The sequence below is a fragment of the Neoarius graeffei genome, chromosome 8, assembly GCF_027579695.1.
Source record: "Neoarius graeffei isolate fNeoGra1 chromosome 8, fNeoGra1.pri, whole genome shotgun sequence".
NCBI lineage: Eukaryota > Metazoa > Chordata > Actinopteri > Siluriformes > Ariidae > Neoarius > Neoarius graeffei.
The window spans coordinates 90,742,182-90,761,254 of NC_083576.1; the positions used below are offsets into that span (position 1 = coordinate 90,742,182).

Sequence of the window (19,073 nt, forward strand, 5' to 3'; positions counted from 1 at the left end):
GGTGGACCTTCTGGCCAAGTGGTGCAGAGACAACAACCTCCTGCTGAATGTCAGTAAGACAAAGGAGATTGTTGCCAACTTCCAGAGAGGCCACAGCCAACACCTGCCACTGACCATCGATGGTGCTGCTGTGGAGAGAGTGAGAAGCACAAAATTCCTTGGAGTGCACATCAGCGAGGACCTCTCCTGGCTAAGAAAGCCCAACAGCGCCTCTACTTCCTGCGCAAACTGAAGCACGCCAGTGCCCCATCACCCATCATGACTACGTTCTACAGAGGGACCATTGAGAGCATCCTCTCCAGCTGCATCACTGTATGGGGCGGGAGCTGCACTGACCACAACAGGAAAGCCCTGCAGCGTATAGTGAACACAGCTGGGAAGATCATCAATGCACCCCTCCCCTCCCTGCAAGACATATACAGTACACCACCCACATCACCCGCAAAGCTCTCACAATCGTGAGAGATGAGACTCACCCAGCACACAACCTGTTTAGCCTCCTGCCCTTTGGAAAGAGGTACAGGAGCCTACAGTCCAGAACCACCAGACTCACCAACAGCTTCATCCACCAGGCCGTCAGGATGTTGAACTCCCTCCCCTCTCTCCCATCACTGACAGCTCCACCCACCAGACAGCCAAGAAGTTAGGATCTTGCCCCCCGCATGGGAAAGACTCTGACTCAAGAACCCCCCCCATACACACACACACACACACACGAAAAGACTCTGACTCAGGAAGCCCCCCCCACACACACACACACGGAAAGACTCGAACTCAGGAAAGACTCTGACTATGGAACTGCACTATGTGACTTTTGCACCTTTACCTGCACTACCTCACTTTTTTTTACACACCATACACTGTTTCTTGTTGCTGCTGCCCTCCACGGAAAAGACTTCTCATTTGCACCTTTACCTGCACTACCTCACTTTTTTTACACACCATACACTGTTTCTTGTTGCTGATGCCCTCCATGGAAAAGACTTCTCTATGGAACTACACATGTGACTTTGCACCTTACCTGAACTATCTCATAAGAACTGTCTTGGGCCCTGCAATATAACAACTTACCATATGCTGCTTCTGAATGCTGCTACACATTATTAACACATTATTATTTAACACATTATTCTACATAATGCTGCTACTGTGATAACCTCAACTGGACTGCCCTGGACTGTGCTGTACTGTACTGTGTGTCTTGTATACTAGTCTTTTCTTATCTTCCTGTCTTTAGCCTAGATTATTTTTCTAAATGTTAAATGTTTCAATATTTTTTTAAATCATTACTTTATTATTACTTATTGCTTGTTACACTGTTATTGGTCCTGTCTTGTGCTTCAATGTTTGTCTTGTTAATGTCAGTCCTATGTTTGTCTATATCTTTACATGGGATAGAGAGAAACATAATTTCAATTTCCTTGTATGACTTGTGCATATGAAGAAACTGACAATAAAGCTGGCTTGAACTTGAACTGGCAATGATTTACAATCTATGGAAGACACATAACAGAACTTCAACGCTAGCGGAAGTGAACATAACATGAAACTTATATTAAAGGCGGTGTATCTCAGTGTCTAATACCAAACTTAACCAAACGAATATGCAGAATTTGACGTTTTATGGTAGGCCAGTATGCATGACAATATTTCCCCATCAGCCTTAAATGCATCTACAAATTTAATATCTAACAGTGAATTGAAGAGGATTTATGACCTTAATTTCACTGATTTTATTTTAAGACTTTTTAAGGAGCCACAAGAATCCTGTGGTGCAAAAATTCAATCAGCTCAGCTTTGTCTGATGACTTGTGACCATCTGTCTTCCTCTTGATCACATTCCAGAGGTTCTCAATGGAGGTCTGGAGATTGGGCTGGCCATGACAGGGTCTTGATCTTGTGGTCCTCCATCCACACCTTGATTGACCTGGCTGTGCGGCATGGAGCATTGTCCTGCTGGAAAACCCAATCCTCAGAGTTAGGGAACAATGTCAGAGCAAAAGGAAGCAAGTATTCTTTCAGGATAACCTTGTACATGGTTTGATTTATGTGTCCTTCACAAACAAAAATCTGCCCCATTCCAGACTTGCTGAAGCACCCCCAGATCATCACCGACCCCCTCACCAAATTTCACAATGGGTGCGAGACACTGTGTCTTGTAGGCCTCTCCAAGTCTCCATCTAACCATTACATGACCAGGTGATGGGAAAAGCTGAAAATTGGACTTATCAGAGTAGATGACCTTACTCCAGTCCTCTATGGTCCAATCCTTATGGTCTTCAGCAAACCTCAGCCTGGTTCTTCTTTGCTTCTCATTGATGAAGGGCTTTTTTCTAGCTTTGCATGGCTTCAACCCCACCTGGAGGAGCTTGTTTCAAACTGTCCTTGCCATGCACTTAACCCCAGCTGCCATTTGCCATTCCTTTTCTAGGTCACTTGATGTCATCCTATGGTTGTTGAGTGACATTCAAAGGAGTTGATGATCATCCCAGACAGTGGAGAGTCATTTTTGCCCTCTGCCACTCTGTAACTTTGTTGTGCCCAATGTCTGCTGCTTGACCTTGTTCTTATGAACTGCCATCTTTGAAATTTTGAGGATGGAAGCAACCTCATGCTCACTGTATCCCTCTGCCAGTAAAGTCAGAATTGAACCATTCTTTTTCTCACTTAAAACTTTTCTTTTTAACTCTTTTGGCAGGATGAAGAGATATTTTTGTATTCCAATTAAATTTAAGGTACTACTAGTGTAACAGAGTCATATATTCCAATTTTTTTAGAATTTTTTCTATTTAATATATGATGAATGAGTGCCCTCTACTGACGCTACTGCAGACATTACGGGGATTTCCCCACATACGTTACCAGTCTTCAGTAGCCTGTCTTATGGTAAGTTCGTGTACAATGAGCTCCACTTAAATAGTTGAATAAATAGGTTTCATTTGTAGAAATATTACTTTTGCAAAGAGCTATATGCAAGTGGAGAGTTTCATATTTAATGTGAGATGCTCAAAATCATCTTTGTTTTATTTTATCTCTTGTACTTTGGTTTGTTAAAATAACCACTTTGTGCTAATCAGGTAGTCTAGCTAGCATTACCTGATGTAAGCAGTAGTCAATAGTGAATGAATATTTTCTTTCTGTCTTCAGCTACTTGTACCGTAATCCACGGATTCGCTGTGAGATGCTTACGAAGTCTGTTATTATCAGGTACACATGGGTATTCATATGGTAGTTTTATGTTCTGTTATTTTAATGCATACACATACGTTACCAGTCTGCAGTAGCCTGTCTTATGCTACTTGTAATCCACGGATTCACTGTGAGATACTTACAAAGTCTGTTGTTATCAGGTGCACACGGGTATATGAATAAACGGCTGGGAGCCAAAAAGGAGTGATTGATGAGTTTTATTTGCCTACATAACGCACATGAGAGAGAGAGAGTACACAACTGCTACAAATGGTGCCATGACCCTTCTTCTCTACACGTGCCTGCTGCTTCGTTGTGGGAGTTCCGGCATTCCACAATCATCTCGTCAACACTGTGCGTCGCCAATGGACTGACACTTTTAGCAGAGGACAGGTTTGAAAAAGAGAAAAAAGAGAAGAAAAGTTGATTTACACCCTTTAGATTAGATATTATGCAGCTGGTCAATTTGTAACTGCATTTAATACTTATTATTTCATTGTTTACCATGAAAGCTCTTTCTTTTTGCTTGTGAGAAACAAAATGCATATCTGAATTGAGCTTAGTTGATAAAAGGGAGCTTTTTATGTTTTAAATTTTCTTTTGTATTTGTCATTTTGTGAAGTCACTTTCTAGCTATCTTAAGCCATTCTGTGATCTCCTTTTGATTTTTATGCTACCAACACTGTGTATTCACATAGTTACAATTTTGTGATTTGGTTTGTAATGGAGGGGATGGAGAATGGATTGAAATTGGATGGGCCAAACCTATCTGGTGTTGGCAGGGGTCAAAAGTTGTGGCTTAGCCCTTCACAACCAGTCATAGGAGGTCATAATGAGGGGAAGCCTCTTACATCTACCCCTCACCATGCAATGCTTAATGAAACTGAATGTGACGATGCCTATGCTACTGCAGGTGTTCAAGCAGGCAACCTGCCCGCATTTTCTGTGGGTTAGGCTGTGGAGCATGTTTCAATACATGTTCTTAGTGATTTAGTGAAGCAGATAGGCAGCAGCATTGTGGAGAACATTGTCTCATGCCTTAAGTCAGTTACAACTGGTGAGTCAAGTTTGAGCCCTTTGAGCATTACTGACCTCTCTAAGGTTAACCTGACTGTTAGCTACAATAGTTACGAGCCACAGCCCTTCAGAGGGGATAAGACAGATAAGCTCTCACTGTCAGAATGGGAGGAGGCTGTTAATCTGTACCTGACTAGGAGGGATGTGAAGTTGTGTGATCAGGCAGAAGAAGTCATGAGTAAGTTGCAGAGTAGAGCACATGATGTAGTGAGAGTAGAGCTGCTCAGCAAGCCTAGTTTGGACTTACCGTCATGTCCCCAGCCCATTTTTGACATACTTAAGCAACACTTTAGCGAATCTGTGACTTCTTTTATCCCTCTTGCTGACTTTTATAACACCAAGCCCTTCCCCACTGAAAGTGCAGTTGACTACTGGATTCAGCTTAATAAAGCCATCGACACTACTGTTGAGAGACTGAAGAGGCAGGGCAAGACCCTTGATAACCCCCCTACAGAGATGACCATCATGTTCATTACCCACTGCCCCGACCCTGAATTGTCTATGGTCTTCAGCTGCAAGCCACTGGAGGAATGGACTGCCCCTGATATTCAGGTGCGGCTCGATGAGCATCACCAGAAAAAGCGTCTTCAGCAGCGACAGTGAACCTTGCGCCCAGCTGATAACTTGCGCTCTGCGCAGACTGGAGACGTTCTACACAGCCATGTTCAGGCCACCATGAGTCCTGCTGCCCCTACCCCACAACCAACCTCAGCTGGTCGGCCATCATTGAGCGAGGGACATTCGCTTGAACACGTTATCACTCTTCTAGAGCGGTTACTACAGCAGGAGTCCATTCAGCGCCCCAGACAACCAAGATCCAAACAAGGCGTTCGCACCAGGGCTCAAGGACCATGCGCTATTTGTGGCAATGATGATCATGACACTGCATCGTACCGCCGAAGTGAACGCCTTTGCTTTTGCTGTCATGCTGCCAGACATCAGGTGGTGACGTGTACAGCCCCCCGCTCCTGATTTGCCTGCTGCCCAGACGGGTCCATCCACCCGGCAGGGAAACTAGCTGGCCCACACGAGGAGGGGACTAGTGGAGGGCCAGTTGGCATGTCCCCAAGTGAGGTTGCTGATCTTGAGTCTGTTTATTCTGAATTTTGTGCGTCAGCGAGTAATGATCCGACTTTAATATTTCAGAACACACAAAGACTGATTGCAAAAGATAATCTTTTCTACACCAATGTCTTGATCCATGATGCTGTGGAGCTGCATGCCATGTTGGACAGTGGCTCAATGGCCTGCTCCCTTAACTCACGTTTGCTTCCAATGCTGGAAGAGGCCAATGTTGTTTCGCCTGACTCTATCTCTCTGATGTCAACTGTTTTGATTGGTTGTGGAGGGTTGAAGACAAGTCCTGTAGGTGTATGTGAGCTTCAGATGAAGGTCCTTGACTGCCAGTTTTCAGTACCCACACTCATCGTGGATGGCCAGAGTGATGACTAGATTCTGGGAAGCAACATGATAAAACATCTCATTCGCATAATGAAGTCCTCCAAAGATTTCTTGGAACAACTTTCTCCTTCACACCGGGCGCCTGCAGAGGAGGAAGCCATACTGCAGCTGATGGCCACTGTGGAGAAGTGGGGAGGCAGCGAGATCCCTGATAAGGTGGGCACTGTCAAACTGAAATGTGCTGTGACTTTAGAGCCCATGAAGGAACATCTAGTATGGGGATGTCTGCCTAGCCATGCATGTCTCTCTACTGTCAGTATGGTAGTGGTGCAGCCAAGTAAGTCATGAACAGTGCCACTAACAGTCATGGTAGGTCGACTTGTGACACCACTGTGGGGCAATGGATGGGTCCCTGTGAGAATCATTAACCCCTCCCATAAACCTGTGACTCTGAAACGCAACTGCAAGATTGCCGACATATCTCCCTGTGTGGCACTTGAGGACTTTGACAATGACTGTTTGTACGTGACTGACCAGACTGACAATGTAAAATGCAATGTAGCCAATGTTGCGCAACTGACTGATACTGGTAGTGAGAAAAGCTTGATCATTGAATCAGGGTGCTCTGTGCCCAGACAGATGCGATCAGTTCTCCATGATTTAGGACTGCATGACCTTGACATTGACTCAGCTGTCCTGTCTCCATTCTGGAAAGCGAAGCTGCTTGATCTTCTAGCCAAGTACGAGTCCATCTTCTCCCACCATAGCTTGGATTGTGGAAAAGCAAAAGGATTTGTTCACCGTATCCAGCTGAGTGACAGCAGGCCTTTCAGACTGCCTTATCGGCACCTCTCTCCATCCCACTATGATAAGCTTCGCATGGCATTGAATGAGATGGAAGAGCAAGACATCATAAGAAAGTCTATGAGTGAGTATGCATTGCCACTGGTTCTGGTTTGGAAAAAGAATGGCAATCTGCAGCTTTGCACAGATTTTCATTGGCTGAACGCTCGCACCATCAAAGACACACACACCCTGCCTCACCAGGCTGACGCCTTGGCTGCTCTTGGGGGGAATGCATTTTTCTTGACCATGGATTTAACCTCTGGTTTCTATAATGTGGAAGTACATGAGGAGGACAAGAAGTTCACAGTGTTTACATCTCCCTTTGGGCTGTATGAATACAACAGGCTCCCTCAAGGACTGTGCAATAGTCATGCCACATTCATGAGGATGATGATGGCTATTTTTGGAGACCAGAACTTTTTAAGCCTCCTGTGCTATTTAGATGACATCTTAGTCTTTGCCCCTAATGAACATCTGGCTCTTCAGAGACTAGAGATGGTGTTTGAGAGACTGAGGGTGCCCAACCTGAAGTTGGCTCCAAAGAAGTGCCACCTCATGTGGTCATCTGTTAAGTTCCTGGGGCATGTTGTGGACAAGGATGGCATCTCCACTGACCCAGAAAAGGTCAAAGCCATTGTTGACCTCAGTGCGAAGGATCTGATGGATGAGAGCAGCGGCACCCCATTTCCTTCCAAGATAAGATCCTTCCTGGGCATGGTTGGCTTCTACCAACAATTTTTTGAGGGCTACTTTCACATCAGCAAACCGCTATTTGCTTTGACCTCTGGGGTGAAGAGGCCACGATATAGCAAGGGCAAGAGGAAGCTGCCTGTGACCAAGAAACTCACCTCTGCTGACTGGACACCGGAGTGCAATGAAGCATTCAGGAGGCTGAAACAGGCTTTGTCAGACAATGCCACTCTGGCTCATCCAGACTTTAGTAGGCCCTTCTTGCTCTCTGTTGATGCCTCCTCTAATGGCCTTGGCGCTGTGTTATCCTAACACACTGAGGGTGATGACATAGCATGTCCAATTGCATTTGCCAGCAAATCTCTCAGTTACGCCCAGTCCCTCTACCCAGCACACAGGTGAGAGTTCCTGGCACTCAAATGGGCCATTTGTAACAAATTCAGCCATTGGCTCAGAGGCCACACTTTTACTGTATGGACTGACAATAATCCATTGACCTACATTCTTAGTAAACCAAAGCTCAATGCCTGTGAACGGAGATAGGTAGCGAAGCTTGCTCCATTTGATTTTGACATACGGTACATTCCAGGCCCTAAGAATGTGGTTGCAGATACCCTCAGCCATGAACCTTTCGTACAGCCCAGCGTGCTCCATTGCCTCACAAGGGTCCCTTATGGCGCACTTATGGAAGAGGCAAGCATCTTGAACCCCGAACGTGTGCAGGATGCCTTTCATCAGTCCTGTGACCCACAGGCCAGGCTACAGATGCACTATTGCTCAGTGGGGGCCTCTGGATGTGCAGTGACAATGCCTCTGAACCCCTCCATCTCCGAGCAGGCAGTGTTTGCGGTCCTACAATGGTCTCTAGACCAAGAATGTCTGCCTCCCCAAGCCTTGCTCTTGCCTCAGCTTGTGCAGTCCATTCACCCACATGAGCTGTCTGAGGTACGACCTCTACCTAAGGACAAGCTGATGGATCTGCAGCGTGCTGACCCCTCTTTGAGCCGCGTGTTTCAGTATGTGGAGAGACAGAGGCGCCCATCGAGACGAGAGCGTGTGCATGAACCAGTTGATGCTCTAAAGCTCCTCAGGCATTGGGATAAACTCATCATCAAATCAGGCATACTCTACCATGTGTCAAAAGATGCCATTACAAAGAGGAAGACTTTTTAGTACATTGTGCCCTCTATGCTGAAAGAAATGGTCCTCAAAGGTATGCATGATGAAGCTGGCTACCAAGGTCAAAGCAGGACGCTTTACCTGTGTAGACAGAGATTTTACTGGCATAGTATGGAGAGAGATGTGACGGAACATGTGCGGTGCTGTCGTCGCTGTGTGCTTAGTACATCTCCTGAACCAGAAGCCAGAGCGCCACTAGAGAGTATAACAACATCCAGACCACTTGAGTTGGTTTGCATTGATTTTTGGTTGGCTGAAGACTCTTCCAATAAATCCCTGGATTACCGACCACTTTACCAAGTTGGCCCAAGCTTATCTCTGTCCCAACCAGTCAGCTAAGGCTGTTGCACAACAACTCTGGAACAATTATTTTTACATGTATGGCTTTCCTGAATGCATACATTCAGACAAAGGTGCCAGTTTTGAAAGCAGTCTGATTGCAGAAATGCTCCTTGTTCCCGGCGTCCAGAAATCACATACAACTCTCTACCACCCCATGGGCAATGAAGCTGTTGAGAGGTTCAATTGCATGCTTGGGAATATGATTAGGGCCCTCCCTCCCAAAGCCAAGCACAGGTGGCCCCAGCTGTTAAGATCTCTCACCTTCTCCTACAATGCCACAGTGCATGAGACTACGGGGTTTGCTCTGTTTCAACTTATGTTCGGACGAACACCCAGGCTGCCGGTTGACCTCATGTTTCAATCTGCCCTTCAGGATGGTCATGTGGTTGACTTTGATGTTTATGTGCAGCATCTCAGGCATGATTTGGCAGAAGCTATCAAAGTTGCTCAGCTCTCCACCACCAAACAGCAGCAGAGGCAAGCTGACCTTTACAACAAGAGGTTCAAGGGCACAGCTGTGGACATTGGAGACAGAGTTCTTTTAGCTAATAAGGGTAAACGTGGAAAGAGAAAATTAGCCGATCGCTGGGAGAATCATTTGTACACTGTTGTTGAGAAGCATGAGAACACACATGCATTCAAGATCAGGAACTGTGCCACTGGCCAAGAAAAGGTGGTTCACAGGAATTTAATAATGCCTGTTAATTTCCTGCCTATACCAACTCACTCTGATGATGGCAGTTCTTGTGTGAGTAAACTGACCACAGGGGCTACAGACAACTCACTGCTGGAGGAAGATGATGCCGCTGGCTCTGTTGCACTGCCTGATTGTGGACCAAATGACAGGACTGCATCATGGGTCTCTCACCTTCCAACTTCAGTTGAAAGTCACCGGACTGCTTCACTTGACAGAAAAGGCCAGACTGTTTCCTGTGACTTACCTGTTGACCTGGACGAGACACTTGACACACAGGACTGGACTGAATCCTATGACTTGACTGCTGACAGACCTGACCAGACCGTTTCACCTGACTTACCTGTTGGAATAGACTGTTGGCCTGACTAGACAGACATAGAACCTGTCCCTTCTATGCCAGCCGATGACTTGCAGTCCTCAGTTGTAGGTGCTGTAGTTAGATCTAGTGTGCTACCATCCCGACTACACACAGCTAATGATGGGATACTTGGGGTGAGAACTAGATGTGGGAGAGTTGTTAGGTCTGTCGTGAGGCTGATTCAAAACATGCACCGGAAGGTTCTTGCTGGGCTTTAATGTTTTTCATTTTGTCATTCTTTAAACTGTGAAAGTGGCATTTTTCTTATTTTAGGGCGACCACCTCTGTGTGATATACAAACATGTGTGAGACTTTGAGACCCAGGTGGTTTAATTGTGTACTGTATAAATTATGAGATATCTGGAAGTCTAACATGTAGATGGGCATGTTTTTCTATGAATGTTGGAAGGATTTGCAACCTTTTCTCATTCTAATTCCTTGGGAATGGTCATTCACCGGAATGCTTGGTGTCTGTGATCTGAACAGTACAGTGTATTTTTTTTAATTATTATTATTATTATTTTTTACTCTGTGCATTTGTATGTAGTTGTTGGTACCTTTTGTTATTTAGTGTCCTCACAGCACTGATATCCATGTCTTTTAATTTGATCCTAGTTGTTTGAATGGGCAAGTGGAGATCAATAGGGGGGAATGTAACAGAGTCATATATTCCACTTGCCATTATCAGCCATTTGAAAACTTTTTTTTATTTTGTAAGAATTCTTTCTATTTAATATATGATGAATGAGTGCCCTCTACTGACACTACTGCAGACATTACGGGGATTTCCCCACATACGTTACCAGTATATGCAAGTGGAGAGTTTCATATTTAATGTGAGATGCTCAAATATCGTCTTTGTTTTATTTTATCTCTTGTACTATGGCTTGTTAAAATAACCACGTTGTGCTAATCAGGTAGTCTAGCTAGCGTTACCTGATGTAAACAGTAGTCAATAGTGAACGAATATTTTCTTTCTGTCTTCAGCTACTTGTAATCCACGGATTCGCTGTGAGATACTTACGAAGTCTGTTGTTATCAAGTACACATGGGTATTCATATGGTAGTTTTATGTTCTGTTATTTTAATGCATACACATACGTTACCAGTCTGCAGTAGCCTGTCTTATGCTACTTGTAATCCATGGAATCACTATGGCTACGTTCACACTGCAGGCTGAAGTGACTCAAATCCGATCTTTTCGCCCATATGTGACCTGTATCCGATCTTTTATTGACAATATGAACGACACAGATCCGATTTTTTCAAATCCGACCCAGGCCGTTTGGATATGTGGTCCTAATTCCGATTCCTATCCGCTCTTTTCATATGCGACTTCAGTCTGAACCGCCAGGTCGCATTCATCCGACTTACACGTCATCAACAAGCCACAAACGTCACTATTCTGCGCTGAAGTAGGCGGCGGGTCTCTCAAAAAAGTTACAACAACATGGCGCATAATCACGGGCGCAGATAGAGGGTGGGACTCGTCCCACCCAGATTTAAATTCACCTCGCTCGGTCCCCCCCACTTATAGGGAGGAAAAAACGTCTATGCTGTCTTTCTTTGCATAAGGCAGACCTCACGGAAAAATCAAAAGACTAATTACCATTCAGTTTATTGAGGTGCACAGCAGTGTATACATAGTTGCAACAACTCACATAAAACAAAACAAAGACTGATATTCGGTTGGTTGAGCTGCGCAGACTGCACAGGTTGCGAGCTCGAGCTTGGTTGCTATGGTTACTAACAACAAGTTTGACAGGCATATCGGGGTTGGGGTTGGTTTGCTGGCAGCTTTGTCCCCCCCAGTTTTTTGTCCCTCCCAGTTCAAAAAACGTATCTGCGCCCCTGCGCATGACATCAATGTGAGGGACGCTTCGGGCTGTGAAGGTTCTGAATCTTCTCAATGGAAGGACGCAGAGGTTAGGGAGCTGATTTCCATTTGGGGGGATACAGCTATTCAAGCTAGATTGGATGAGTCATACCGCAACCGGGCGGTTTTACTTCCGTAAACACTGGCCATGCTCACTGCGTGTGACGTCGTCGTATCCTGCAATGCGCATGCGGAACACTTTTAGGTCGCTTTTCGTTCATACTGAGGATCACATACAAGTCGCATATATTTGTTAATGTGAACAACCTCACAAAAAAATCGGATTTCACAAAAAAATCGGAATTGAGCATTAAGCCTTGCAGTGTGAACGTAGCGTATGAGATACTTACGAAGTCTCTTGTTATCAGGTGCACACGGGTATATGAATAAACGGCTGGGAGCCAAAAAGGAGTGATTGATGAGTTTTATTTGCCTACACAACGCGCGCGCGAGAGAGAGTACACAACCGCTACACTAGCACTGTTTTTGCCATCCAAACTGGTCCTATTGCAAGAGGATAGTGATGACCACAACAATGTTTTTTATACTTTTCATTGTTAAATAAGATTTGGTTCACGTGATCACCTAATCAGCAACTCATTAAGTAAAATGAGGTGCTTGTGTTGGAATTCCAGCACAAACACTGGAATGAAATGGCTGCCCCACATAGAGATGCTGATTTAAGAAAAAATTTAAGTGGTCTCATAATTTTTTTCCAGAGTTGTGTGTGTGTGTACATTTACCAGTATATGTCTTCTCCCTTCCAAGATGTTGTGTTGTTTTAATGTTCCATGCTCTACCATCCCCTCTTTACGTCCTTACCCACTTCATATCCAAGTGTAGTTGGAAAATATATTAGAAAAGGTAAAGGGACAGACAGAATTAGATAGATAGATAGATAGATAGATAGATAGATAGATAGATAGATAGATAGATAGATAGATAGATAAGAAAATGTATTTTTATAATAACCAAGTCAGAGTCCAATCTGAACCAATTTTAGATGCTGAACTGAAAACGCCCTGCTGCAGAAAGTAATGGTCCAAAATTCCTCCACACTGTGCAAGTCTGCACAAAACACTTGGAGGTTGTTACTGCTAGTAAAGGATTTACTAGTTCTACTAAAAAAGGGTTCTGATCATTTTCTCAAACTTCAATTAAGAGCTTTTGTGTTATTAGTTTAGCCAGCATGAGTGTATTATTTTGACTTGATCTTGAATGAAGATCCATCCATCCATTATCCATGACTGCTTATCCTGTGCAGGATCGTGAGTAAGCTGGAGCCTGTCCCAGCTGACTATGGGTGAGAGGCGGGGTACACCCTGGGCAAGTCACCAGATCATTGCAGAGCTGACACATAGAGACAAACAACCATTCATGCTCACATTCACACCTAAGGTCAATTTAGAGACACCAATTATCCTAACCTGCATGTTTTTGGACTGTGGGGCAAACCGGAGCACCCAGAGGAAACCCACACAGACACAGGGAGAACATGCAAACTCCACACAGAAAGGCCCTTGTCAGTCACTGGCTCAAACCCAGAACCTTCTTGTTGTAAGGCAACAATGCTAACCATTACACCACTGTGCCGCCCTGAATAAAGATCTGATCACATTTTATCATTAATCAATACAGAATTCCAGGTGATTCTGAAGGTCAGAATATTTTTGCAAATGTATGTTCCTCTTGTTTATTTCATAGTGTCAGCTTACCTAGTAGAGTGAACAGTGAACTACGCTACATGGGTAACATTGTTTGGACATTTATTTTAATTTATGCTCCAGTGACATATTAAGGATTCATATCTTTCTGACTTCATTGCATCAGTTTGGGGAAGGCCTTTTCCTGTTTCAGCATACTCCTTCCTGCAGAAACCAAGATCCATTTGAATTTGGTGTGGAAGAATTTTACTGGACAGTGTGACGGCGGACCAACCAGCGCACCACTCCTCACACAACTGCTCCCGTGTTGCTGAAGAAACAGTCAGCCCCCACCTGCAAACACGCCCTCGGCCATTTTCGGCTCTCCACTGCCTGCCCAGACTGCACATATCTCACCACTCACTATCACTGCACTTCCCCGTCCTTTCGATTTCATTAAAAATTCCTCACTTGGTTGTACTGAGACCTGGGTTGTGTGACTGTGTTCTCCCCATCTCATAGCGTGAGTCCATAACAGAGATATTTTCAGGCTGAATGTTTACAAGCAGTTTAATAATCCATTAATAATCCAAGTGACAGCTCGATCAGAAGAGAAAACGTCCATGTCTCTACCTTCATAGGAATAAAGCAAACCAGTCAAGGCCATGTCTATCTGACTGAATGAAGTGGGTTAATGTCCTTTTACTAAGGAGTTCAGTAAAAGAATTGCAGACTTGGAAACATTTATGTCAGATTACTTCCACTATGAGAATCTGTGTGTACATTCTGTGTGCGCGCATGTGTTTGAGTCACAATGCATTTCACAAACCACAGTTCACGTTCAGTTAACGTGCTACGTCTGAGACACGGGAAACCAGCCAACCACAGCTGCTCATGCTGAATCACAGGGCAGCAAATCACACTGATGAAATATTCACAAGTTTATTTTTAGACATTTTCTCACATTAATGTTTTTTGTTAATAAATCACTCAGTTCACTCAGTGGTGTGTTATAACTTTATTTGAATCTGCATCACATTAAGCATCAGTAACATCCATAAGCATCATAATAAATGGTGTGTGTTGCATCTCAGTTGCAGCATTAAGATGCTTTAAGCTTTTAATTCCATGGTGACTTCATGAACACACAGTCTGGGGAACTTAGGAGTAGTAACACTGAAACACACACATCAACACAATCATTTAGAAATGGATTTACTTTCACTTTTTTAAAATTAAAATAATGGAATAAAACAGTAATCCATGTGTAACTGTCAGATACTCACATGAAGCCTTTCTGTGGACACTGTGAGTCTGTCTTTTTAACCTCCAGGATGTATTGGGGAGGAATTTTGCCAGTGAAAAACTCAAAGCAGCATTCTGTAGGTGCAACAGCTTTAGCTGAGCAAAAGAGAGATGAGGTGTTTTTTGTCAAACAGAAAATATTAATAAAATAAATGTACAAAAAGTCATACAAAATTATTCCTTCAGTTCTTCAGTTACCGTAATGAAACATTACTACTACTACTACTACTACTACTATTAAAAATAATAATAATAATAATAATAATAATAATGCATGAAAGTCAGATCTTATAATAATAAATAAATTGCATCCTTCATGTAATAATTTTATATTTCATGAATATAAATATTTTATGATTAATTAGTCATTATATCATTCAAATTTTAATCATAATTTTAACAGTAAATACTTGCAATATATAACTATTCTTTTAGTACAGAAGGTGAACTTCACATGTGAGTTATACTATAAATTGTAATATTTGTACCCCCATTCCTTTCAACAATGGCAGGAAAACCTCACTGCTGAGCTGAGAATGGTGAATCATCTACCACTGAAAATTATATCATTTCAGTGGTGACCTTTTCCATTGCTGAACAATATACAGGGTGTCAATACTTTATGCAGATCAAGTAATGAGATATGTTATTCATTTTGAACCTATAATATGACATAAATGGGTGATTAAACACCCAATGAACATCGATCTGTTCGTTAAACTCACGCTGAGCATCTGAGTAGAGCGCCATGATCAGGACAAAGCCCAGGACCAAAAACACACGATTCATCTTCATGTTCTCAGCAGGTGTGTGAAGATCTGATTCCTTCTCTCTCTCAGACCTAATTTGATTACATCTGGCTTGTTTTATACAAATTTTTACCTAAAGGCAGAGTCTTTTTCCCCGCCCCTTGTACATCGACACGCAGCTCCTTTTCTCACCACATCCTCCACCCAGCCTAAATAAACAACTACTGAGGATCTATCATCAAGATTTATCTTGAAGATAGTAACTTCTCCATCGATTATCATGTAAACAACACGCTGTGATGTACAGCCTATGGTTGAGTGGAAAAGTTCATGAAATCAACACTGAACATCAGTTAGCATTTAAAACATTCTCTTAGTATCACCACCAACAAAAATGAGAATGTGTGTGTGTGTGTGTGTGTGTGTGTGTGTGTGTGTGTTGACAGCAAGCATAATTGATGAATGTGATTTATGTGTGCTTCTGTTATATTTACCTCAAATCACATTATCATTTTGTCAATGAATCTTCATTCATTAACCCATAATAAAACCAGAAGTGGACAAAGTACCCAACTTCATTACTTAAGTCAAAGTTCAGATCCCACTGGTCAAATGTTACGCCGATACAAGTGAAAGTTGGACAGTCAAATTTTTCCTTCAGGTAAAATACTGAAGTACTTGCTTTTAAAAATACTAAAGTATTAAAAGTACATTTTCTGTCAATGCATTGTTGTATTATTGCCACAGCGCTTACAAAACCTAATGCCTCTGAAGCAACTGACTGGATTTACTGATGATCTTATAGAACCTGTAGAATAAACACATGGTAGAATGTTACAAGCCGGATTTCAAAAAAGTTGGGACAAAGTACAAATTGTAAATAAAAACAAAATGCAATAATTTACAAATCTCAAAAACTGATATTGTATTCACAATAGAACATAGACAACATATCAAATGTCGAAAGTGAGACATTTTGAAATTTCATGCCAAATATTGGCTCATTTGAAATTTCATGACAGCAACACATCTCAAAAAAGTTGGGACAGGGGCAATAAGAGGCTGGAAAAGTTAAAGGTACAAAAAAGGAACAGCTGGAGGACCAAATTGCAACTCATTAGGTCAATTGGCAATAGGTCATTAACATGACTGGGTATAAAAAGAGCATCTTGGAGTGGCAGCGGCTCTCAGAAGTAAAGATGGGAAGAGGATCACCAATCCCCCTAATTCTGCGCCGACAAATAGTGGAGTAATATCAGAAAGGAGTTCGACAGTGTAAAATCGCAAAGCCTTTGAACATATCATCATCTACAGTGCATAATATCATCAAAAGATTCAGAGAATCTGGAAGAATCTCTGTGCGTAAGGGTCAAGGCCGGAAAACCATACTGGGTGCCCGTGATCTTCGGGCCCTTAGACGGCACTGCATCACATACAGGCATGCTTCTGTATTGGAAATCACAAAATGGGCTCAGGAATATTTCCAGAGAACATTATCTTTGAACACAATTTACCGTGCCATCCGCCGTTGCCAGCTAAAACTCTATAGTTCAAAGAAGAAGCCGTATCTAAACATGATCCAGAAGTGCAGACGTCTTCTCTGGGCCAAGGCTCATTTAAAATGGACTGTGGCAAAGTGGAAAACTGTTCTGTGGTCAGGCGAATCAAAGTTTGAAGTTCTTTATGGAAATCAGGGACGCCATGTCATTCAGACTAAAGAGGAGAAGGACGACCCAAGTTGTTATCAGCGCTCAGTTCAGAAGCCTGCATCCCTGATGGTACGGGGTTGCATTAGTGCGTGTGGCATGGGCAGCTTACACATCTGGAAAGACACCATCAATGCTGAAAGGTATATCCAGGTTCTAGAGCAACATATGCTCCCATCCAGATGATGTCTCTTTCAGGGAAGACCTTGCGTTTTCCAACATGACAATGCCAAACCAGCGGCATGGTGGTGTAGTGGTTAGTGCTGTTGCCTCACAGCAAGAAGGTCCGGGTTCGAGCCCCGTGGCTGGCGAGGGCCTTTCCGTGCGGAGTTTGCATGTTCTCCCTCTGTCCGCGTGGGTTTCCTCCGGGTGCTCCGGTTTCCCCCACAGTCCAAAGACATGCAGGTTAGGTTAACTGGTGACTCTAAATTGACCGTAGGTGTGAATGTGAGTGTGAATGGTTGTCTGTGTCTATGTGTCAGCCCTGTGATGACCTGGCGACTTGTCCAGGGTGTACCCCGCCTTTCGCCCGTAGTCAGCTGGGATAGGCTCCAGCTTGCCTGCGACCCTGTAGAACAGGATAAAGTGGCTAGAGATAATGAGATGAGACAATGCCAAACCACATACTACATCAATTAGAGCATCATGGCTGCGTAGAAGAAGGGTCCGGGTACTGAACTGGCCAGCCTGCAGTCCAGATCTTTCACCCATAGAAAACATTTGGCGCATCATAAAACGGAAGATACGACAAAAAAGAACTAAGACGTTTGAGCAACTAGAATCCTACATTAGACAAGAATGGGTTAACATTCCTATCCCTAAACTTGAGCAACTTGTCTCCTCAGTCCCCAGACGTTTACAGACTGTTGTAAAGAGAAAAGGGGATGTCTCACAGTGGGAAACATGGCCTTTTCCCAACTTTTTTGAGATGTGTTGCTGTCATGAAATTTAAAATCACCTAATTTTTCTCTTTAAATGATACATTTTCTCAGTTTAAACATTTGATATGTCATCTATGTTCTATTCTGAATAAAATATGGAATTTTGAAACTTCCACATCATTGCACTCCGTTTTTATTTACAATTTGTACTTTGTCCCAACTTTTTTGGAATCAGGGTTGTACAATATGAAACACAACTGAACTGAAAAAGAGCCATTGTCACTTTTTTTTTAATTGTAACCCTCCTCTCCACCCCCACAAAGCCGCATGGTAGTGTTCTGACCCGGCTCTGGCAGTGTGTGCATACATGTATGTGTATGTTAATCAGGAAGACAGTGGAACAGCTGTAAATGCAGCTTTCTCAGAAAATAAAAATGACAGTTCAACCTGCTTAAAACCCAGGTCCACACCTTTAGCTTAATAAACCCAGGTCCACACCTTTAACTTAATAAACCCAGGTCCACACCTTTAGCTTAATAAACCCAGGTCCACACCTTTAACTTAATAACTGCCCAATAGCAACACTACTTTAAGCAAGACAAAAAAAATGCAAAATCATCATCTGACATCAAAACAAAAAAAAATCCAACAATTTGTTGTGAGTGACTAGTCCGAGGGTAAGTCAAAAAGTTCTAAGACAGATGTTATAATTTCAAAAGGTGTAAAAGACATCCCCCAGACATGGGCACCCCAGGACACCCCCCCCCCCCTTTGTCGGACCAAACATTTTTTCAATAGCTGCATTAGAAAAGCACCCACTGTAATTTTTCTAACATTTTTTTTAAACTAGATTGTCACCTCAGCCTCATTAGGGTTTCTATAACCTTGCATGGACTTCCTGTGGTTTGGGCACGAAAACCCAGTTTGTCAGCGTGTGTGCGGGAGAGGCTGATGTAAGTGCAGATATGTTAAATAATACACAGTGCGATATGAGCATAAAGTGTGTGAAACGCACACAACAGGCAAACAGTCCAAAACAGCAGGCAAAGTCGTAATCGAGGAAACAGGCAGGAGGTCAATCGAGGCACGGACAGAATATCAGAGGCAAAACTATACAAGATCAAGGGATGAGAA

The 19,073-nt window shown here is 43.2% G+C and overlaps 1 protein-coding gene across 1 annotated transcript; it reads right to left on the reverse strand.

Annotated features, from left to right (window-relative positions):
• Window positions 1-14,309: 14,309 nt before the first annotated feature.
• Window positions 14,310-15,464, reverse strand: LOC132891029 (C-C motif chemokine 4 homolog). The gene is made up of 3 exons (XM_060928474.1): window positions 15,329-15,464; window positions 14,585-14,699; window positions 14,310-14,474 (listed from the first exon to the last, which is right to left on the reverse strand). The coding sequence occupies exons 1-3, from the start codon at window positions 15,396-15,398 to the stop codon at window positions 14,411-14,413; spliced, it is 249 nt and encodes an 82-aa protein (XP_060784457.1). The 5' UTR covers window positions 15,399-15,464; the 3' UTR covers window positions 14,310-14,410.
• Between the last annotated feature and the right edge of the window lie 3,609 nt (window positions 15,465-19,073).

What these genes read in the sequence shown, in the direction of transcription:
- LOC132891029 (XM_060928474.1), bottom strand. Translation starts at nt 15,398, where the DNA reads ATGAAGATGAATCGTGTGTTTTTGGTCCTGGGCTTTGTCCTGATCATG. An exon ending in GCTCTACTCAGATGCTCAGC is followed by an intron (nt 14,700 to 15,328) that starts GTGAGTTTAACG and finishes TCTTTTGCTCAG; the next exon opens with CTAAAGCTGTTGCACCTACA. An exon ending in TGTCCACAGAAAGGCTTCAT is followed by an intron (nt 14,475 to 14,584) that starts GTGAGTATCTGA and finishes TGTGTGTTTCAG; the next exon opens with TGTTACTACTCCTAAGTTCC.